At 41.6% G+C, this 24,723-nt stretch overlaps 1 protein-coding gene across 1 annotated transcript; it reads left to right on the plus strand.

Annotated features, from left to right (window-relative positions):
* Positions 1–431: 431 nt before the first annotated feature.
* chrd (chordin) lies at positions 432–22,608 on the plus strand. The gene is made up of 21 exons (XM_074641217.1): positions 432–855; positions 3,939–4,042; positions 4,219–4,345; positions 7,017–7,169; positions 7,426–7,543; positions 8,198–8,285; positions 10,282–10,423; positions 10,672–10,809; positions 11,037–11,119; positions 13,852–13,999; positions 15,583–15,689; positions 15,787–16,066; positions 16,190–16,431; positions 16,521–16,634; positions 18,428–18,619; positions 19,206–19,299; positions 19,460–19,516; positions 19,717–19,820; positions 20,064–20,327; positions 20,652–20,745; positions 21,696–22,608. The coding sequence occupies exons 1-21, from the start codon at positions 711–713 to the stop codon at positions 21,758–21,760; spliced, it is 2,859 nt and encodes a 952-aa protein (XP_074497318.1). The 5' UTR covers positions 432–710; the 3' UTR covers positions 21,761–22,608.
* The last annotated feature ends 2,115 nt before the right edge of the window (positions 22,609–24,723 follow it).

The raw sequence follows: 24,723 nt of genomic DNA on the forward strand, positions 1-24,723 counted from the left end.
TCTATAGGTCTACTATAGGTCTACTTACTAATATCTATAAGGCTACTTACTAATATCTATAGGTCTATTTATTAATATATATATATATATATAGTTATGGTTAAGTACCCACTTAACAAATGGAAACTTTTATTTATTTAGCAGAAAATGTCATTAGCAAAGCTAATACTAATAATTTCTAATCCATTCTGTATCTTTCACTAATACTACTCATCATAGCTTCTATAGCTTCACTTTCTTCCTGAAAAACAGAAAAAAACAGTCTTGTGAAAGAAAGTTTTGGTAGCCTATAAAATGAATCAGACTTAGGCTCGTTTCCATATCTTTAGTGAATAGATAGATAGGGGCGTCAATTTCCCTTTTCCATCACCCCACCCACCATCAACCCTCCTCCTCCTCCTCCTCCCGGCCGGTGGCCACTCCGAGCTGTCAGGGCAGCGGGCTATAAAGCAGAGAGGCTCGGTGACTGGAGGACGCTGCTGGTACTCTGAGGAAACTCTGATCTGTCCTGTCTCCGGAAAACTACTGACTGAACTGCAACCTCGGATGATCTAAAACTTTCTAACTCAACTTTGGACGTTAATGGATGAAGGAGGTGTGTAATTAGTCGCTTTAAGACGACAGAGGCTCCATAAAGTCCTCGATATATCGGACCTAGAGACGTACAGAGACGTACTGAGACGTACTGAACTGAGAGGGAGGTTTTTGGGATGCTGGCTCCTCGCGCGCTTCTCCGCTCCTTGCTGTGCGCGCTGAGCTGCGCGTTGCTGCACACCGGAGCGGCCTCGCGACTGAAGTCTCCAGCTCTGCCCATCCAGTCAGAGAGAGAACCGCTGCCCTCCAAAGGCCTGGCAGGTAAGAAGAGTCACCTGTTATTACAGTTATTGTTCCCTATAGTCCTAACAGTGTTATGTTAGACATGCAGTAGCATTATGTGTAGTAGCAAGAGGGAAGCAAAACTACTGTAAAACTACTGTAAAGTGACTATAAAACTACTGTAAAACTACTGTAAAACTACTGTAAAGTGACTATAAAACTACTATAAAACTACTGTAAAACTACTGTAAAGTGACTATAAAACTACTGTAAAACTACTGTAAAACTACTGTAAAGTGACTATAAAACTACTATAAAACTACTGTAAAACTACTGTAAAGTGACTATAAAACTACTATAAAACTACTGTAAAACTACTGTAAAGTGACTTTAAAGTGACTATAAAACTACTGTAAAGTGACTATAAAACTACTATAAAACTACTGTAAAACTACTGTAAAGTGACTTTAAAGTGACTATAAAACTACTGTAAAGTGACTTTACATTTAAGAAGAGACAGCTGTTAATTCGACTAACGTTCAATATTCAAATATTCAAAAAAGCTTTATTGACATGATTGTTCAGGTTACATTATTGCCAAAGCGAAATACATATATTAATATATTAATGAATAATTACATTTACTGTACTATAGGTCTAGTTACTAATATCTATAGGTCTACTTACCAATATTTATCTGGCTACTTACTAATATCTATAGGTGTACTTGCTAATATTTATATGGCTACTTATTAATCTATAGGTCTACTTACTAATATCTAAAGGTCTACTATGGGTCTAATAACTAATATGTATAGGTCTACTTACTAATGTATAGGTCTACTTACTAATATCTATAGGTTTACTTGGTAATATCTATAGGTCTACTTACTAATGTATAGGTCTTCTTACTAATATCTATAGGTCTACTATGGGTCTAATAACTAATATGTATAGGTCTACTTACTAATATCTATAGGTTTACTTGGTAATATCTATAGGTCTACTTACTAACGTATAGGTCTTCTTACTAATATCTATAGGTCTACTTATTAATATCTATAGGTCTACTATAGATCTAGTAACTATTATCTATAGGTCTACTTACTAATACCTATAGGTCTACTTATTAATATCTATAGGTCTACTATAGATCTAGTAACTATTATCTATAGGTCTACTTATTAATACCTATAGGTCTACTATAGGTCTAGATACTAATATCTATTTCACAAGAAATAATCACAAAATAATCACAATATACCAAATACATTTTAAATATACATTCAACATTCAATATTCATTTTACCATCAATTTCAAGATGTGTTGACTCAACACAAACCATAGGGGGCAGCAGCAGCAAAGCACTAGCTAGCTAATTAGTAAGCTAACAATTTAGATTTCCGTTCAAATTAATGTCGTTATTTGCTATCACAATTATGCAGTGATCATACTATTGCTGTTACCAGTTGAAGTGCACGTAGGCCAAGACGTGTAACATACATATTTACTGCTGTAAAAACAATAAATATTGAATTGCTTCATGAAGCTTGCGGTTGTTGTTGGTGCGTACAGGTGTTATGTTGAAGTCTGCTCCCACGTCGAATAGTGTTTCAGCACCACCCTTCGGTAGTGGTAGGTTTAGGTAAGGTAACAGGTAAGGTTTAGGTAAGGTAACATTTAACAGAGTTAAAAGAGGCTAATTTTGTGAATTTCCACGTTTCCTTAAATTGTTCTTCAATGTCTGAGTTTCTCCAGCGTACTAGAGGCAAACATCTGAGTCATAACCGCAGTGAATGCCATTTGATTCATGTGTGAAAGCCCCTACGTATAAAAGCCCACTGCGGTTTTTCACAAGGTAACTAACTCTGGAGTTCAAAACTGTGGGAACTCCACGTTAACCACCGCCTTTATTTTTTAAAACGTGTAATTCCCTGTTGGAAAACTGTAATCAATCGACTTTCCATTACAAGCATTGGCTCCTCCGAGATGATTTATTTCAGCAGAGACAGAAGTGGCAGCGGCTCACAGTTTGGCTCCCTTTAACTGGACTGGACTGTTTAAAGTGTGCAGTCACTTTAATGAAAGAATAATGTGAACCAGGTTGGTAGCAGTGAGCAAGGCAAGCCATCAGGGGTAACAACAATACGTTTGGTGTGTGTGTGTTTACAGGCAGTTATCCTAACCCAAAATCACTATAACATTCCTGCAGTAACACAGCGTGACTAACACTCAATTATGATTTTAGTATAGTAATAATAACAGTTATTTTTGTCTCCCGTAACACCAATATAACGGTGCACACCCTATATATTAGAACAGTGATCTGTTTTTTTTATAGTTATGGCAGGAATTATGGCTCCTTTTTTAAAAGGGCTTCAGTTTCTACATGTTTTATTTGATGTGGATGTAAACACAGAGTCAGCACTCATAGTCATTGTTTCATTTAAATTCTGATAATGACTTTTACTATGTATGGTACCCACTGTAATAATCCTTTTAATATGCACACATAGTGTGTTTCAGTGAGGGTTTATTGATGCACTTTATAGTGCTTGTTACCTCCTGTTGCTTTCTTAACTTACTATCATATCACATTACAGCATGGCGTCAGATTTATTACATTACTTCATAAAATCTTTTTTTTCTTGGCCTGCTTTATGCGTATTTCTGGGAAATATATTTCAGTGGAAAATTGAATGTCTCCCTCGCCTGCTTGTGGATCATTTAGATGAGACAGGATGCAAGGTTGAGTACCAAAACTCATGAGGCATCCAGTGAGTTTCAGTTGCCTCCAACATGCCTGGGCGATGAGCTATGCAAGATTTATTTGTTGTTAAATATAAAAATGGGTACAAATGGCTGAGCCTGCAGAGTGTGCCTGACACTTAATAAAAGCCTCGTAGTTGCACTTTCTCGTAAATATTAAGAACTTTATATAAGTCAGCTCATATCTTAAAATGCCTCAACTGAACTCCTCTGTTCTCCCCTTAATTCTAGCACGATTAAAAAGGACAAACCTCATATACAACCACATCATTTCACAGTTTGTTACTGAGATGTTTCCTCGATGTTTGACCCTGAAGACACACGTGTTTAATCAGCAGTGTTTGTGTTACAGGATGCTCATTCGGAGGTCGATTCTACTCTCTGGAGGACACATGGCACCCAGATCTGGGGGAGCCCTTTGGTGTCATGCACTGTGTCCAATGCGACTGCGAACCTGTAAGTTTTATCTCAGTGTGACTTCTCTCTAAATGTGTGACTCTCACTCAGTTTCTGTGCAGTAGCAGGATGAACTAGCTCGCCTCAGAAAGGCAGAATTCTTTACTGTGTGTGTTTTCAGGTGAGATTTGCTGAGCGACTAATGTGTTTGTTTCTCTGGTGTGTTTCTCTTCCAGCAAAAGAGTCGTCGTGGCAAGGTGTTTGGGAAAGTAAACTGTAAGAACATTAAACAGGACTGCCCAGCCCCGGAGTGTGACGATGCCATCCTGCTGCCAGGACACTGCTGTAGAACCTGCCCTAAAGGTAACCATCTGCTGACCCAATCTCACCACCTGCTGCCCTCAGGTTTACTTGTGATCCAATTCTTCTTGTCCTAAATGTAGGGCTGCAACTAGCGATTAATTTCATTGTCGATTAATCTGTTGACTGTTTTCTTGATTAATCGATTAGTTGTTTGGTTTATTAAAATGTCAGAAATGGGCTTTAGGCTTTTGAGCCAGGCCGTACTGCAGTACAGCATGACACTAAATCACTGATTTAAAAAACAGAGAAATAATTTTGCCACTGGCTCCGAAAGATCTTCGTCTACAAAGAAAGTAAATGTGCTGCACTATAGTCCCGTTGGACTGTTGCTGGGACAACACAAGACATTTGGAGGTTATTTTCTCGATTAATCGATCAGTTGATCTATAAAATGTCAGAAAATTGTGAAAAATGTTGATCAGTGTTTCCCAAAGCCCAAGATGACATCTTCAAATGTCTTGTTTGGTCTACAGTTATAACAGATATTCAGTTTACTGTCATAGAGGAGTAAAGAAATCAGAAAATATTCACATTTAAGAAGCTGGAATCAGAGAATTATGACTTTTTTTCTTAAAAAATAACCAGATTAATTTAATAGTTGACAACTAATCGATCAGTCGTTGCAGCTCTACGTAAATACATGCATTTCAGTCAGCTGAGAAAACAAATTCCCGCAAAAACCTTATGGGAATAAAAGCAAAACTGAATTGCTCTCAGTTGTTCCCCTCCTTTGTTACATCGATGGCTTCTTTTTCTTTGTTTGATCCATACCGCTCTCTCTTTCTTCTTCCTCTCCCTTCCTCCCCCTCTATCTTCAGCCGTTAGATGCAATGAGCAGGTCAATTGATTTCCCATTCAGCTGCATCAAATGGACATTTTCTCTAACCAGCCACATGTGAAAGTACCACCCATCTATTTAGCCTCATTCACACATTGCCACTTACCTTGTCTACACACTATTCCACCTTATTAGAGAATTAGAGCTCCACTGCACATGCTCACACACAAACACACAGGGTGGGTCTTCATGCTGCACTGTTACTCAGCAGATTGTGTGTTTTTCTACGCCGTGTGTCTGGTAATGGAATGGAAAGTAAAGGTAAAGCACTGTGTGGACAACACTGAGCTGTGTGTGTTGTGGTCAAGTTTTAAGGAAAAGGTTGAGTGTGTTTGTCTTAGCTTTGGCACCAAAGCAGCTAGTATGTTTGTGCAAGTGATGGAAAAATGGTGTGTGTTTGTGTGTGTGCACCTGAGGATACAGCGTTGCTAAGTGGGGAGAAGTGAGAGTGACATTACCCAGAAGCCTTTGAGCATGCCCAGTGGAGCAGAGCGGTGAGGGAGTGAGAGAGGAATGATGAGATTTGAGATTTGTGGGTGGTGTGAATCAGACACCGAGAAAGAAAGCAGTCCAGCCGAGCTTCTCAGAAAACTGCCGTGGAGAAATGGAGTTTGTGGGTGACTAAGAGCCAGCGTGTGTGTGTGTGTGCAAAGCAGTTACATTACATCAAGACGCACAGCAGTTTCTGTGGAACAGCGGGTCATTGTTGGGATCGCACGCCAGCGTCACTCCCAATTCTCCTTAAGCTCTTCAGCTGCGAGAGACTACCCTGGTTAGTTACCCCTGGCTGAGAGAGAGAGAGAGAGAGAGGAAGTGAGGAAGACAGAGAGAATGTGCTGCAGCCTTCCGCACTGGATTGAAATGGGTGTCTGTTCCTTCTTCCCATCTCTTCTGTAATTTCTACCTGTCTTGCTTGCTCAAACTCCATTTGTCTCAGTTTCTCTCTGGCTGCACACACCTCACACTCGTCATCCATATTCAACATATAATCAAGTGAAAAAAGGAGGACAGACGATGCTTTAGTCTCATCTGTGCGCCAGACTTCGAGAGCGATGTAGTAGAATGTGTTTTGAAATGTTTGGGCTCACTTGGTTTATTTTGCCAGATACTAAAACAGCTTCAAAGGCAGACACTAAAAGTCTATTAGAAACCAGAATACCTCTACTGCCAGCAGGGTTCGCACAAAGTCCTGGGAAAATGCTAAATTTTTAACCGTTATGTTTTCAAAGTTAGGAATATGCTTGGATTTGGATATACTCCTGAAAAATGCCGTCATCATATTTGTTTGTTGTCTTCTGGCGTCTCACACCAGACTCAGTGGACACTAACCCCAAACGATAAAGTAAAAGAACTGAATGAGTTACCATGAACACTAAACCTTTCTCTCGTTGTTTTTGTTTTAAAGGTTATTTTTTGTTGGCATTTTCACCTTCATTTGACAAACGACAGTGTAGAAATGGGGAGAGATGCAACAAACTATCAAGCGTTAAATAATCATGATCGAATTATACAATAAAAGCTAATATGAGCAGCTGGTAAAATAAACAAAGTGTTGCTATGGGTATAAATGAGTTCTGTAAACTTTATTTTTCACAGTTGCATTCATATCAACAATTTAGATGTGATGATAAAGCAATTTGGGGTTTAGGTACCTTGAAAGTGCTTGAACTTTACTCTTAAAAAGCTGAATGATCCCTGTGCTAATAGTATTCCTATCAGGACAAATAAACATAATAAAATATGTTCCTAGGTCAGCATTCAAAGGCTAACATTAGCCATATACAATATACTAGCAGGTATCTCTCTTTTATTAACTGTTTTTTCCCTCTACAGGTGAAGCTGACAAGAAACAGACTGACGCTGTGCTGGACAGCTTTGAGTATTTCCATGAGAAGGGCAAAGATAAGGAGGATGACCTCCACAAATCTTACAATGACCGATCCTACCTGAGCTCTGAGGAGTTGGGCCCCGGGGAGAGCCGCACTGGTGAGTGTGAGCACCCACAGACAGCTGGACAGACCACCGACACACGTACATTAAAACAGCATCTACACAGCGGACTGCATAAACAGCTATAAATGACTAATAATATCATACAATTATATATATTATACATGATTCAGAGACTTTCACATATGCATGCAAATATGAATACACTCAAACACGCAGGATAATAAAAGCATTGCATACAGGAATGTTTATTATGGCATATGTTAGTAAGTCACCCTCTCTCCTTCTCCAGACTTTGTTGCAGTGTTGACAGGAGTGACGGAATCATGGCTTCCCAGCGCCAATGGTGTTGCCAGAGCTCGCTTCTCTCTGACCCGAACTAGCTTGGCCTTCTCCATCACATACCAGAGGTAATACACACAGCTGAAACGTCTACATCCTTGGATTTTTTTTTGTAGCTTTATGGCGCTTTCACAAGCCAACGTTTAGGCCGTTTTAATCTAACTGCGATGCGGTTCGTTTGGGCAGTTGTGAGCGCAGTAATCGTACTCTGGTGTGGACCAAAACAACTGGACCGAGACCGCTTGCGAGAGGTGGTCTCGGGTCATGCGCCGGTAAACGACAGTTTAACATGGGTGGGAGAGGACTGACCTAGACTTCTGCAGAAGTCCGATGTTTGCTTTACATCCGGGTGGAAGAAAACATACAGAATATGCTAAATAAAGTCCACAAAAATAATGACGTTTATAAAGTTAGCAAATTTATATTTTTATTTGGTCCATTTTAATTTTGAATCGTGAAACGGAACCAGACTAAGTAGAAAACAAACCAAAAGTATTATGATTATGGCGTGTGAAAGCGCCCTTAGTCTCTGAAGGTTTTTCCTTTTTCTGCTCATCCTTTCTGCATCAAATATAAAACAAGTCACAATCTGTCTGTTTCAACCATAACTTAGTTAAAGCACTCGAGCAAACATAGTGAGATGTAGAAAAATATAGTTATGTCTATGACAATGCATTTGATTTTTATACATTTTTATCCCACTGTCTTCCCTTACTTTCCAGAATGAACCGCCCCATTAAAATAGTCTTCCTGGATTCCGCTGGGACCACTGCTTTTGAGTACCGAGTCCCCAAGGGACAGTCAGACATGGTAAGACATCACGTAAATAGAAAATCATCTCTTCTTGCATGCATTAGTGTTGTTTTCATTATGTGTGTCTGTTTGTTTCCTGAGGGGGAGAAATTAAGTACTGGTATGATGAATGCTCTTTCTCCGTGACTCTGCTCAACCTTTTCTCCCCCATAACTCACTCTGCAATAATAAACGCTAAACACACTCACAGACACACACACACACATACACAGTGACACTTCCTCTCTGCTTCATTGCCTCTTTCTAAACACCACAAAACTGATTGCAGTAAACATCAACATACACTCACTCACTCACGAGGTGACATCAGGGAGAAACAGCCATCAGGTCAGAGGTGTGCAAGACTGAGTGTAATAAAAGGCCAATATTATCCTGATAAATCAGTAAACTGATATGTTGGTGTAACAGTAGTGCCCATACATGCATATCCACATACTCCCTATGGTCTGGCTCGATCACTACACATCATATCCTGCCAAAATACACAGATCTCAACCCGAACACTCTGTTCAGCGAGGCAGGAGCCACTTAAATACAAGTCCCAGAAATTGGCCTATTATTATTTTTAGATAAATGTCAGTGTCAAGCACCAGAGGACCTTAGAGAAAACACTCCAACACAAAAAAATGAACTTGGGGGGGAGGGATTTTGCTGGAGCAAAACTTTTGGAAAGAGAATTTTTCACATGTTACATCACTGCTTAGCAGGGGGACAGAGAGCATCGCTAATTAAAACGGAGATTACCCCTGAACTGAAAGTTATGAGGTGCCGGCACACTGCCACATTTCTTCCCTCCACTCGGCTTTATGTTGAAGGTTTGCAGCCAGGGGTTGAGAATACAATCGCATGGTTTATTGTATTTAGCAGATGTGCATGTGTTGTCTGTTTGCATTTCTGTTTTTTACTAGTGAGAGATATGAAAATGTTTGGAGATTATACTGCCCTACAAAGGCAAAAGACCTTCGAGTGTAGAACTGAGAAAAATGACTTTAAATTTTTGTTGTTGTCCAGCATCGGATGGGAGCTCAAACTTGTCTTTTGACCCTTATTCGGACGTTAAGGTATTCTGCCTTTGCATTGCCTGCAAATAGATAAGGGGTCATGCCAAGGTAAAAGGCATTAACTTCCATTTGATCGCTCACTTAGTTGCTGATCACTGTATAAAATCAGTATATGCTAATAATGATAACATCTCCATAAAATATAGTGCTCATGGCACAATTAGGCTTAATATAATATAAGCATAAATGTAATATAATGTAAATGAGAATGATTAATGTGTATTTGAAGGTCACAAAGGTGCATTACCTACTCACTACGTCTTGAGTGATCACGCTGAGGACGGCTTATAGCTGAAACGTGTTTGCCCAAAATAAACTAAAAAAGACTCTTTATCTGTGAGTGCCGGTGATTTGTTTCTTCTGCATTCCCTACTCACCCATCATTAGCACCTATTTTATAACCCTGTTGTTGTACTGAATTGAAACAAAACAACACTATTATAAAACATTTTACAGGGGATAAAAGGTGTTGTTGATGATGTTGTGTGTAAGTGTTGTAATTGTGAATAAAAGTGACACTTTATAAATAAATTAACTTGGATAGAAAGTGAAACCAGCGCGGCAAACTTTACTTTGATGCGCAGCAACACAAAGACTGAGTAGGTCTACTTTAACTCAATTTGGGTGTTACTGAGTGCAGCACAAAAAAGACAAAGACCCGTAACTGATTTTAAGGGATTCTGCATTGTCTTCTTTGGATGCTTTGGAAGTTACGGCAAATACAACTCACTATTTTCTCCTAAAAACAACACAGTTGACATGGGATATTTGTCCATGTGAAAGAGCAGGTCTATGTTGTTCCAAAAATCACCAAAACGTTAAGGTCTTTTGCCTTTGCGTGGCGGTATGGGCCGAGTATATTTTGATGTGTCTCCACTGTGACAATGCTGCAGCTTACCTACCTGTGTTTGTACTTGTGTCTGTGTGTGTAGATCTGTGGAGTATGGAAGAACCTGGCTAAGCCTGTACTGCGACAGCTGCAGTCTGAGCAGCTGCGCATCAGCATGAGCACAGCGACGAGCAGAGGAGAAGAAGTGGAGGGGAAGATCATCAAACACAGGGCGCTGTTTGCTGGTGCGTGTGCATGCGGGATATTAAAGCATTCTGATGGTTCATTGTAATGCTCTTTTAGACATTTCTTTGTGTTGTTGTAGTGCACAGTAAACTCAATATTTACAAAGCAGTGGAATTGTATACGTTCTCATGTAATCTTAAAAAGCCTTGCACGGATTAATGTAGGGCTTTGTTTACAGAGACGTATTTGTACAGAAGAGAATGCAGATACTCAATATGGTAATGTGCCTGTGTCTCATCGTGAACAGAGACGTTCAGTTCAACGCTGACATCGGAGGAGGAGAATTCAGGCATGGGAGGCCTCGCCATGTTGACGCTGAGTGACACAGAGAACAACCTCCACTTCATCCTCATCCTTCAAGGCCTCATCAAGCATACAGACAAAGGTAAGAAGCAAGACAAACACTCCAAACTGAGATTTCTCACCCCTGAAAGAGCTGTTATAGTGCCCTTCAACAAAACACTTTTAGTACCTTTGCTTCCACTGAAAGTAAAAAAACACCGGGGCAAGAATCCTCTTTAGTGATCTCTGTTACCATTTCAGTATCTCTTTCCGCCAATTTCACCTCAGTGCTTCAATCTCCCTAAATCTGGGGACTGTCTCTCTCCTCAGAGCCCCTTGTGGTGCCCATCCGAGTCCAGCTTGTGTATCGACAACACATCCTGAGAGAGATCCGAGCCAACATCACCTCTCATGTGAGTAATATCCAATAGTTTTGAGTTTATTATTTTATTTATTTTACATATGAGTTTGCGATTTCATTTCATTTTAGTTTAGTTTTCAGAGTGCGTTTTCTAGTTTCGGTTTTGTTTCAGTTTTTCAGAAAGGTTTAGTTTTTATATATTTAGTTGTATTTTGTTTCTGTTAGGGTCAGCTAAAATGTCTCAGAAGTATGTAGCTACATACACATACAAAACACATGGTTGGAGAACTGTGGGAATGGCCATACAGTTTATGCCAAATTCACACTAGAGCAGCGGCGAAGTGCAGCCCACAGCGTGCTGCCATGCCATGTCTATGAAAAGCTGTGGTGGCCGCTCCCGAGCTCAGTGGGCTGCAGCCGTTTGATTCTGTGGCAATGTGCGGTCAGACAAAAGTTGGGAAAAGTTAAACTTTTGGCGGCAAAGTGTGGCCAGAGTATACCCGCAGCCAATCAGTAAACAGATCCTGTGACCCCTTGTAGACCTATGTTATAAAGAATTTCTTACCACCTGAAACACATGAACACGCCTCCCTGCTGCAGAAAAATTTAATATATATATTATATATATATATATAAAAAATATGTAATATATATATATGTATATGTATATACATATATATATATATTTATTATAGCTAATTTTATTATAGCTTTACATTCATTGTTATTTTATTTTTATTTATTTTTTTACCCAGGCAATATCATTTCAGTTTAGTTTTTATTTTATTTAAATTTACAAACAATATTTTCACTGCTTATTTTCGTTTTAGTTTCAGTTTTAGTTTACTATAATAACCCCCGTAATAACACATATTAACCAATTTCTATAGTTTACAATGGGCTTTTCAAGGCTGATGGCAAAAGTAAAAGCTGTTGACAGTATTTTGCTCCAAATATTTTTATCTTCACATCTGAAAAATAGAAATGTTCAGATTATTAGGAAAAACAAACCCAATATTCAGCGTGTAATAAGTCGGAGGTTTTAGGGAAACGTGTTGGACGATGAATTAGGGGGTGACTGGAGGAGAAGTGTTGTTGCTGGTTAGGAAACATATGACACAGCAACGCCCACCCCTGCTCTCTGAGACGGATGTGGTCTGGTCACCACATCCCAGCGCTGTTGTCGCGGACGCTCTGATCACAGCTAACTATCCTGAGACATGACAAGACAAATGTATGAAGGGGAAGAGTGAGAGGAAAACAAGAGAAGAGAGAAAGTGTGTGAGAGCAACTTTTGCAGGAGACAGATGTGAGCAAGGGATGAGAGACACAGAGGAAAGAGGGCAGGGATGGGGGGGGAGGTAGAGAGGATGGACTGCGTACACACTCCTCACACATGTCAGTGGTTAGTGGTCTGTGGGCTGAGATGGATCGAGGGAGGAAGGAGGCAGGAGGAGGAGGAGTGATGAAAGGCGGGTCTGTTTTTAATTCTGCCAGGAATTGCGTGAAGGGTCGATGCGCCTCTTTCGAGCCTAGCGGTGAGAGAGACTGTCCGTGAAAGATATGTGAAAAGTTCGAGCTCAGCAACTGCCACATGACCCCTCACTGTGTCCTCGAGCTACATGCTGAAACCCAAACCGCTGACTCATGTTAAGTCTAGCTGAGTAACAGAGGCGTATACACAACAGAGTCATTTTTAGCTGAAGAGGATACTTGCCTGACGAGCAAACACATCTGATATTTAAATGTGTGAAGTCATTTTTTATTGGCCCGGTAATCCTGACAGTGTTATTACTCTACCTGATTTACACAAGACCCCAATATATCCGTTTGCACCTTACTCCCCTCTCATTATTCTAGTTTCCCCAGTATAAGTCACCTTCCCTCTGTCCAGCCCCTTCTCCGTTCCCACTCTGTTTTGGCTCCTCGCTGTGTGGATTTATGGTACATGTATATTTATATTGAACTGAGGCCCTCAAGTCATAAAAGTAGAATTTCTTCAACACGCTCGTACATCTGTCCTATTACTCCAGCATTTTTCAACGTCCTGACCAACCCCCTCCGTCTCTCCTGGAGTCCAGTCTGCCTGCTTGATATTAAACTTCTCTCAGTATGAAACATGTTAAGGCAATGCAAGCCATATTTTTTGCCCAGGGTTTAAGTGAGCGGGGGTGATTTAAAATCATGTGTTTTTATGTAACATAACTGTCTGTGTCCTTCTGACTTTGTGATGTCTTTGTGATTGCTGAATTAATCTTGTCTTGTGCTATTTTGCTTTCTGTGCACATCTTTCTTTGGTATAAACTGAAGCTCATTTTAGTTAAAAACATGCCACCAGTCTGTCTTTTGTTTAAATAAGTTGGGGTTTTGGTTACTCTGGTAACATCAGTGTTGTACTACAACATGTCAACAAGATCTTGGCAGTGTAATATTGCATTTTCATTTCTGGTGTTGTAAAGTATTCATCAAGGCTGCAACTAATGATTATTTTATGATTATCGTTTAATCGTTTGGTCTATAAAATGTCAGAAAATAGTGAAAAATGTCCACCCTAGTCTCTTAAAATCCAAAGCAATGTCTAAAAATGTCTTGTTCTGTCCAAATCATTCCATTTAATATGATATAAAACAGAGAAAAAGCAGGAAATCTCACATTTGAGAGGCTGAAAACAGCTTTTTCTGCCATTTTTGCATGAAAATTGACTTTACTATTCGTTGCAGCTCTAGTATTCACATGTTGACCTCCATATAGCGCGACTCGAGCTAATGGTTTCAATCTGTGCAGGATCCAGACTTTGCAGAGGTGCTGACAGACCTCAATAGCCGCGAGCTGTTCTGGTTATCTCGTGGTCAGCTGGAGATCGCCGTGGCAACCGAGGGTCAGGATCCCAGACAAATCTCTGGCTTCATCACCGGCAGGAAATCTTGTGACAGTAAGTGTTCCCTAGGGATGTTTAAAACCAAATTTATGTACGTGTACTTAAGATGTCTTCTTCCCTGTTTCCTCTAACCACTGTTTGATATATAGAAGTATGTTTTTTGTATTATTGTTTTTATGTACTTTATCAAATTGTTAACTGTTCGTGGATATGTTTTATCACACTTGGTTGTGGTTTCCACTTGTCAAACACTTTGACCTGACGAAGGTCCAAGGATTGAAACGTAGTCAATAAAATGTATTATTAAGTAGTATTATTATTATTAAGCTTCTTCATCTCAGTAAGTGTCCGTACAATCAAGCGCCTTTGTTACACAGTTGAATTGAAAACTTATTTTCTTCATGTCTTTCGTCACATTATTTCAGCACAAACACTGTCGAGGTTGCTAAGACGAATGTGTTTTGCGTTGTCGTTGGTTTGTTCTAGTCCATCTGTGGCTGTTTTTGTCATTCTCCTCTATAAATACTTGTCCTCTTTCTTTCTGTCTCCACCCTTTCAAGTCTTATCGCTGGGGGGAAACCATGTTTATAGACCCTCTGTTTGACTTGGTGGCCCACCAACACTGTGTATGCATGTCTGTCCACATGTGTGTGTGAGAGACAGAGAGGGTTTTGGGAATTCTGTGGACAGCCCAATGGTCTGAAAACCGTTAAACCACGCACACATGGTCTCTTTTCATGGGACGCATACTTGAAACATCAAGGTGTCGAGCACTTTGAAACACTTCATTTTCTAACACACACAAAAAGCATGCACACAAATATGTAAAAGATGTTTTTGTCAGTCCAAGTTTTACACACGGACACACGGTGGTGCAGCCAAGGTCACAGTCTGCTGGTGTTCCAGTGCTGTGATTAACAGCTTGACGTTATGTGTGAAGAATTCAAACCCAACACACTCGTCTCTCCCTCTCTTTCCTCCTCCTTTACTTTACCGCTATCCTTTTTTCAGTCTCTCGCTTCGTGTCTCGATCCCGTCGTCTGCTGTTTTTGACGTCATTCCTCCTCTCTGGCCTTTTATGTCATTTTCTGAATTTCTTTTCTCTGCACTTTTCTCATCTTTCTCTGTTACTCATTCCCTCCTGTCCTCTCTCAGCTCAATCTTTTTAAGCCTGCTGCTGCATTCAGCAAGGGTTACCTCATCCTAAGGCTTAACCTTGGGTGGGTGTTTTTGTGTGCAAGTGTGTGTGCCAGACAGCGCAACAACATGTATGTTTTTGGCCGAAGGTCACGCACGCAATTACACGAGCAGACCCACCTCCTGATTAGTGGTTCAATTGAATCTGTCCCCTCAATCACTGTTTCTCGGTGAAGGGATGACATTATGTGGCGTCTATGAGTGTGTGGTTGCAGAACGTGAGGGAATGTAATGCGTCCCCCTTCCTCTCCCTCCTTTCAACCGACCAGCACATTTTAACATGACAGAAATCATTGCCTCATCTCGCATGTTGTCAGGCTCTACCATAGTTTAGGAGCGGGGGACTCTGAGGGGAAAAGTGATGGTTTTAGATAAGTAATTGGAACAGGAATGTGCTCTAAGGTTCATTTTTGATATTAATCTTTCTTTGTCTGGCTCAGCTATTCAGAGTGTGATGTCCAGCGGTGATGCATTGACCCCGGGGAAGACAGGAGGTGTGGGATCCGCTATCTTCAACCTCTTTGATAACGGCACACTGGACTACCAGGTATGGATTTGTCCACTACAAGGGAGATCTTTTCGTGACTATACTAGGGCTGCAACTAATGATTCTTTTCATTGTCTCCCTCATCTCTTTCCTCCAGGTTCAGGTCGCAGGTCTCTCCAGTGAGTTCGTTGGCCTCACTATTGAGTTGAAGCCGCGGCGGCGAAACAAGCGATCTGTGCTGTACGACTTGACGCCAGAGTACAACAAGGTCACGGGCCAAGCGCAGGGCAGCTGGAATCGCCTGGAGGCTCGACACATCCACATGCTACTGCAGAACGAGCTGTTCATCAATGTGGCCACGACGCACAGCCAGGAGGGGGAGCTGAGAGGGCAGATTAGGGCGCTGCTCTACAGCGGCCTGGAGGCACCCAGACATGGTACGGACTAATGGAAGCAGGGATGGAAGTGGTGGGAGGGAGGTCATGAAATTCATAAAATACATACAAATGTCACTTTAAGTCCTGGATGCACGCTTTATTTAAACATTTCCCTTCTTTCAGAGTTGCCCACTCCTCTGGCCGGCAACTTTGTGTCTCCCCCGGTAAGAACCGGTGCCTCTGGCCACGCCTGGGTGTCCGTGGACAAACAGTGCCACCTGCATTATGAGATTGTTGTTGCGGGCCTCAGCAAGGCCGATGACCTCACTGTGAACGCCCACCTCCACGGACTGGCTGAGATTGGTGAAATAGACGACAGCAGCACCACTCACAAGAGGCTGCTGACCGGCTTTTACGGCTCACAGGTACGCCAGTGTAAACACAAACACACACATAGAAATGAATGCAAAAATACATACAGAAACACACTCAAACACACTCTCATCTCCTCCAGGCTCAGGGAGTGTTAAAGGACATCAGTGCTGAATTACTGCAACACCTGGACCAAGGAACAGCCTTCATCCAGGTCAGCACCAAGACGAACCCCCGAGGAGAAATACGAGGACGGGTACGTAAAGAAAAGCTATGATTTTACATTCATTTGTGGTTCCGAGTTTTTTAAAATTCATGATTCAATTATGAGGCTCTGTCGAATAGAAAAGGCCAGGGTTTTCTCTCAGGCTTGGAGTCACAAAGTTCTGATTATCAGCAGCTTAAATACAGAAAATCAGCATGACATAACCATTTTACTACTACAGCTCAGCCACAGCACAACGGCCTTCTCCATCACACTGTTTTACTATTACAAGACAACCATTTTACAACCATAACACAATAAAACACCAACAGTGCAAGCTCGTCCACCAGTACAACAGAGCCCAACAGGGAGGGATTTGTTCATTTTGTGCACAAACTTTGGTATGCTAACCTGAACAAATCTGTTCACATTTTAACGGTTGGTTGTGCCTGAAATGCTGGCAAATGTGATCAGATTACAGAAAGAAGAAGAGTAGTAGAGTCCTTGGGGCAGACCCGGCGGCCGACATAAATCAGTGGGCAGTCCCAAAGTAAACATAATGGGCGGCGCCGGCATGTGAGTGTATTGATCAGGCTGATTATACAATTATAAGCACATCCTCCTTATCTATACATAGCATATGTGGATCTGGAAACAACATAGGTGAAGTCATTGACACTTAATATGTTTCAGTGGAAATACAAAAATGCAGGCCATCTCACCGGATATTTTTTTATAAACAAGCTCTATTTTGATGCTTGTTTTATGCACTCTGGCACCTTTACATTCAAAGTAGGCTTCATGTCTTAATAGGCTAATTAAAAAAATAAATAAATGTGTAATTACGCTACATTAGTTTAGATAACCTGCATTTATTTTGACAGGCTATTATGTGACGAGGACTATGTCACATTTGAGCTTCACGTTTGGCTTACATTTAAAATTATTTTTGGGGCTACAGTCAAAATGTTCAGGGTTAAGCCCTGACATATGGACCAGGCGCCACCGATGCCCGTAACCATAGTAACTAATTCCTGCCAGCGTGCAAGAGAGGAGAGAGAGAGACGCTGCTACCAGACGAGCCGCTGACTGAGTTCACTCTCAGCAGCAAGTCGCTAAAAGGGTCGCCAAGTTGGCAACACAGTGTGAGTGTAATAACCACTGCATTTAACACATTTAACTAGTCCGTCTTTGGGGACGGAGGCTCATCCCGGGTGGACACAGATGACTCTGTGGGCGGGTGCCTGGCCCCCCAAATGCCCGTCCATGACGCCGTAACTCCCTTGGGCCCTCTTTTAGCCATCTGAGTGTTTATGTGTCCGTGTGATTGCTCACTTAACGCTCACTAGCCCACTCAAACACACACTTTCACTGGCAGGTGCTGTCTGCCTGGAGAGACTTTGTTGAAAAGTAAAAGATTTATTGGGGTTCAGAGAACCACAGTTGCCCACAAATCTATTCGCAGCATTGCAGGTGTAGTGGTTGATGAGTTGTTTTAGGTCTGCTAGGCACTAACAAAGAAAGTGATGACACGCCCACACGCACAGTAGTAGGGTCCAGCTATTTTAATAGCAAACAGGTCCAACACATAAACAGCCATCTGCTTGGGAGCACAGAAGCACTCGATTTAGGAACAATTAACAAGTCAGCTTGAGGCCAGCCTTCAGTCAGGTGTGGCCAACAAATCTCTAATTACCTAACCACCCTTTCTCTTTTTTCCTTTCTCTGCCTCTCTTTCATGTCCCCCCTTTTATGTCAACACATTTCACCCACCCCTACATCTACCTCCTTTGTGCTGTATGCCCTCCACCTCCATCTATCCCTTCTTTTTTTGTTATCTACAGGTCCATGTGCCAAACAACTGTGAGTTAGGGGCCAAGGCGGAGGTGGAGGAGGCTGAGTTTGACGACCTCTTTGTGAAGGACCCCGAGGAGCTGAAGAAAGACCCCCATACCTGCTTCTTTGAGAACCAGCACCAAGCTCACGGCTCCCGCTGGACTCCCAACTACGACAAGTGCTTTTCCTGCAGCTGCCAGGTAAAGGCGACAAACACAAAGGCAGCAGTTAAATGTGTTTGTTAAAAGAGCTCTTTGATGGTTTAATCAACCAGGATGCATGCTTTGGCATGCATCCTGGTTGATTAAAACGCTAAAGCATTTGAAGAGAAGCTGGGAAGTACATTAGTTTGCGGTCCTTGTTAAAGGGATAGTTTGGGTGTTTTGAAGTGGGGTTGTATGAGGTACTGTACTTATCCATAATCAGTGTATTACCTACAGTAGATGACGGTTGGCACGCCCCCAGTTTGGAGAAATAGGCAGCACGGGAGCAAAGCAATGTACTGCTGTAGACGGAGGCAGCAAAACATATTTTAGCCACCTAACAAAAAAAAGCTATAGTACATTTAAACAGATTGCACATTTGCTCTTATGCTGTTACTCTGGTAAACTGGGGCGTGCTGACCGTCATCCACTGTAGGTAATACACTGACCATCGATAAGTACCTCATACAACCCCACTTTAAAACACCTGAAGTATCCCTTTAAGTGCATGTTAGGACTGAATCTTGTATGTCATCTTATGTCACAAATAAAACTTTTAATCTTTCTGCATTTTTTTCTGCAGAAGCGAACTGTGATCTGTGATCCAGTCATCTGTCCGGTGTTGACCTGCTCTCGAACCATTCAGCCTGAGATGAAGTGTTGCCCGATCTGTGACGGTGAGACAGACAGAGTTTGGCTGTACTTGAGACATATGAATATGTTTTATAGTAGTTATGCTGCTTTGAGTGTCTGGTTGTGAGTTTCCCACAGTTCTCCCGACAGAAGTCGTAAAACTAATTCTATTTTTATGTCTCCATTTCCTTTTTCCCCGTTCAGAGACTACGGAGCCCAAGGACATGAAAGTTCCAGAGAGAGTGGATGAACATCCTGAGGGTAGGTGCTACCTCTCCTGTCTCTGTGTTTTTTAGTTTTCTCTGAAGGCTTTGTCTCTTATATTGCGTCTTTTCTTTCTACATGTCTATACTGTATTTCTTTCATTGCATTTCTGCCTACAGTTATACGTAAACTCTGAATCATTCACACATTTTCTTGCTGACTGTAACCTTCTTTCTCCTCGTTCCTTTCTCTCTCAGGCTGCTACTTTGAAGGAGACCAGAAGATGCACGCTCCAGGAACCACATGGCATCCCTTCGTACCTCCCTTTGGCTACATTAAATGTGCTGTCTGCACTTGCAAGGTAAATATACATCAATAAACCCGCTCACATCTGGCTGGATTTACTTTCCAAAATCCCTTAATGGATCATTTATCTTGTATTAGACTGCAAAGAAGCTGAGGCATAAATTAATTTCACATAAGCTCAACCTTGGGGAACGTTTCAACTATTTATATGGAAAAAGTAATAAGTCAGCTACATTTTGTGCTAGACAAAAAAAAGAATTGCTGATAACCTGCTGCTAACGCTGCATTATATCCACAGGGATCTTCAGGAGAGGTGCACTGTGAGAAGGTGACATGTCCGGTGTTGACCTGCAGTCACCCCGTAAGGCGTAATCCCTCCGACTGCTGTAAGGAGTGTCCAGAGGAGGAGAGGACTCCTGCAGGCCTGGAGCACAGCGACATGATGCAAGCAGACGGCCCGAGGCACTGCAAGTTTGGCAAGAACTATTACCAGAACAGTGACAACTGGCATCCCTGGGTACCGCTGGTGGGGGAGATGAAATGCATCAACTGCTGGTGTGATGTAAGTATTGTAACTGCATAAGTATATAATATATACGTATATATATAATATAAGTTAAAGCAAGGGTCGGTAATGTTGAGAACAGGGCTGTCAAATTTGTTTTAACAAATTTCTTTAACGCAACTTGCAATTTTTAGGTCGTAGCGGGTTCAGTTTTAAAGCTAGAGAGAAGTTATTGGGATTATATGAAACTAGAAAACCTAAGGAATGGTCACTTCCATGTTGATATGATTACTGTCAAACCGTTTTGTGTCTCTTTCACCTGTGCTTCTACATTTTGCCTCCTTTCATCAACCAGCTTTCCTCTTCTCTTATTGTCCACAGCATGGTGTGACTAAGTGTCAGAGGAAGCAATGTCCAGCACTGACCTGCACCAACGCCTCCCGCAGAGAGGGCGCGTGCTGTCCTGAATGCATTGGTGAGCAATGAACACACACACACACACACACACACACACACAACACCAGCAGAGGCTAGACTGATATATCTGAACATTTTACAAGGCAGCATACTTTACCTCTGATATGATGGAGGTCTCTGCCTGGCCAGAAACGTATGCAGTGAAATGTCATTTACACACTCATTTAAAGGGCGGGTCCATCTGCGTTCTGCGTTTTTTTCAAATCTAATCTATAAGGTTATTTGGAAAGTTTGGAAATACCTGAAAGGGTTAGTTAGTTTGGATTTTTTGAAGTGGGGTTGTATGTATACTCCCATGTTCTGCAAGATAAACTTACTGTTTTTGTGAATGTAGTCTGGTGGCTTTAAAGTTTAATATCAGTTTAAGTGTACGCTATATTTAGAATATTTTCACCGCTTTACCTCGCTGTCAGACAGCCCTTTCCGACGGGGAACTGAAGCCGTTGTATCGCTCTCTTCAAAGCCACCAGACTCCTTTCACAAAAACAGTAATTTTACCTCTCAGAACACAGGAGTTGTTGGTCTACCGCTGCATCGATCGGTTAGTTTGTTTGTGTTATTATGTGACTTTCGGATCTGAACTAACGTGGCGTCCACAGCAGTACACTGCTTAGCTTCCGTGCCGGTACTCCTGTCTGCTTCTCCAAACTGGGAGCATGCCGACCGCCATTTAAGTTACTGTATGTAATGTTAATACACTGACTATAAGGATGTATATACTGTACATGTAGCAGCGTCGTCATGCAGAAACCTACGTCAGGTCACGTGGGAAAACATGTTTAAAAGGGCTTGGGAAAATATAATTTTGTCGCTAAAACATACATACTTAGACCAAAATTGAATGTTCAGATTTGAATACGAGCTGCTAATATGTGTTTGGTTTTCCTGTCTTGATTCAAATGCTGCTACTACTTGGGTCCTAAATAGATTTTTTTTTGTTCTCCATAGATCTCAAAGAGGAAGACGACCTGATGATGAAAGCTCCAGACAAAAGACGAACCTTGAGACACTGATCACCGAACCCTCCTCTACCCATTTGACCCAAACCCAGAGCTGCACACTGGGTCCCACCTGCCCTCCCTCCTCCACCTCCTCACACCCACCCTGCTATCAGCTTCAGGATTGTAATGAACAGAGAAGAGCGGAGACGGAGACATAATAAAAAAGGAAAACTTCCAAAGACTCGTGAAACGAAGGGATGAAGCTACATGAAAAGGACCAACCAGACTTTACAAACCTTTCTGCTTCCTGCCTTTCCATTTTTGCTGGAATTTTGTTTTCGCTCAGTTTTTTTTTTTTCAGCTCAACAGGACGAAACGGTATATATATGTAGAAATATAACACAGCTGCTCAACGGGATATTGTTTTGGTAAGATTGTGCAAATCATTGACAGGGCTTCTTTTTGAAGTGCAGCCATAGCTACTGCAGCTCTCACCGCTCTCACTGGATACGAGAGGAACGTGTGAATGTGAATGTGTGTGAGTGTTTTTTTTACCAGTGAAGAATAATCAGAAACACAGTAAACGTCCTGGGAGGCAATGCAGGGTTCAATAACTGTAAAAGAAATACTGTGAAAACCTGGAAACAGTGTCGTCCGTTCAGTCGTAGGATTATATTTCCACTCAGTATGGATCCGTTTGATTGGAAGAGAAGCCCAGCTGGTTGTTATTTCAGTACTAATACGAGCTTCGCCTTCACCTCCTGTTGATCTCATCGCTTCTCTGCTTTGGTTGTTCCTGTTTCAAATTAAGTAATATTTTTATGAATTTTTCTATCATTGTTTTTTTATTAAGAAGCTGGTTTGTATTTTTGTATTTATTGAATGGCGTGGAGACAAAATAAAGAGTTGTTTGCTGGTAACAGAGGGAATACCTGTGGGTTTGTTTTGGACCTAATAATCATCCCTTGTTCCCTTTTTGCTTTCATATCATCTGGAGTTATACAGAGGTTTTAGTTTGTTGCTTTCTTTCTCTCCGTGTTTCTCTCTTCACAGTGTTTCACATATGGAGCTGTGATTATAGAAGGATGACGAGGCAGACTGACCCGACTTAATCCTTCTTTCTCTTCCTCTATTGTTCCATCTCTTCCTCTTCTCTCTCTTCATCGACTCTCTTCATCATCTTTTTTTCTCTCATCTTTAATTTTCTCCTCTGTTACGTCCTTTCTTTCCTTGTTATATCCTTTCTCCTCTCATCTCCTCACTTCCTCGTCATTTCTTTTCTGGTTGTCTTTTCCCCATTTCTTCTCTCTTTTTACACAGTACAGTATATCCTCTCCTCTCCCCTGCTCTCCTTTCTTTCTTTTCCTTTCCTTTCCCTCCCTTTCCTCTCCCTTCCTTTCCTTTCCGTTGCTTTCCTTTCCCTCCCCTTACCTTTCCTTTCCTCTGCTGTTGTCTCCCTGTCCTCTCCTTTCCTTTCTGCCTCCTCTCATTTCTTCCTTTTCCTTTCCTCTCTGTTTTCTTTTTCCTCTCATTTCAGTTCCTTTCTTCTCTTTACCTTTCCTTTCTGCCCCTCTCCTTTCCGTACTTTCCTTTCCTGTCTCCTCCCTTTCCTTTCCTTACCTCTCTTGTCCTTTCCTTTCCCTTTTTTCCTCTCCTCTCCTTACCTTTCCTTTCCTTCCCTCCTTCCATTCCCTCTCCTCTCCTTTCCTTGCTTGGTTTCCACCTCAGACAGTCACCACATGTGCTCAGCAAGTTTCTGTCCCCTCCACACACACACACAAAGTGCAGACAGACTGAAACATAAACACACATTCACAGATGTACACAAGCACAAACTCCTGAATGAGGAACACACACATTGCCAAAGGGCCAGCAGGATGCTTTCCAACACACACACACACACACACACGCACACACACACACACACACACACACACACCTGCTGATGCCCTCTGCTGGCCAAAACACACCATTACACCAACGTTGCCTTCTGTAAACCAGCTGGTTGACGACCGTGCTTCTGATGACACCTATTGACCTCAGAGTGATGTGTTTGTGTGTGTGTTCACACTGAGGGCATGTTGGGAAGTCATCACCAGGCCAGCAGGGAGAGGTGGAGGTGGAGGAGGGGTCATCAGGGCCGGATGGTGGAGGTCAAAGGTTAAGCAGCCTGTGAAGAAGCATGAAACGAGTACCAGCCTGAGCGCTGCATCGGTCAGGCAAGTCCAAAGGAAAAGCTAGAGGTCAAACAACTAAGAGGAATTAAACCAGAACAATTTTCTCTCGACTTTTCCGATTAATCCTCTCCAAACATTTGATGCAACTTTTTTAGCTACGGGCTTTTTTCCGTTGTAGCATGTGCACAAAATTATTAGATAGTTTTTAACGTGCCAGAGACGCAGCATAAAAGGTTTGTTGATAAGAACAAGCTGCTTGTTCTTTGTGTTTCACTGACACCTCCTCAGATATCTGTTTACTCTGTTACTGATAGGACTGTTTTCTATCTTATTTATTACTGCGATCACATTTAAATCAGAGACACATGCTCTGATCTGGACTCAGGTCCTTTTTTTTTCTTTGTGGTTAAACGAAAACATTTTAAAGGGAAAACTATAGTGTGAATTAATACAGAAAAACATAGTACGAATATTGCAGATGTCATGAGATGAATCCTTCAGAGGAGAGAGGAGGATGGTTTAAGAGAAAAGGTTGGTTAGAAGATGAGGGGAATAATGAAATGAGATGAGGAGGAGAAGAGGAGTATGGTCTGTTGTGTTTTTACTTTAGGTTTTACCCTGCTGAGAGTAACTGGGGTTTCTGAAAAATACATTTTAGTGCTTGTAAGTCTTGTTGGCATTACACCAGAGCACCTTCAATAGCACATGTCAGCAAAACCAAAACTCAGCACAGTTTGAAATATACTGAGGGCATCACAGCAATAGAGAATACACTGAGAGCAGATACATCACACAGACACACACGCACACAAACACACTATAAACAGTACGCTTATAAAAATGTATTCAGTTTCTTTG

Source organism: Sebastes fasciatus, chromosome 7 (genome assembly GCF_043250625.1).
Source record: "Sebastes fasciatus isolate fSebFas1 chromosome 7, fSebFas1.pri, whole genome shotgun sequence".
Taxonomy (NCBI): Eukaryota; Metazoa; Chordata; class Actinopteri; order Perciformes; family Sebastidae; genus Sebastes; species Sebastes fasciatus.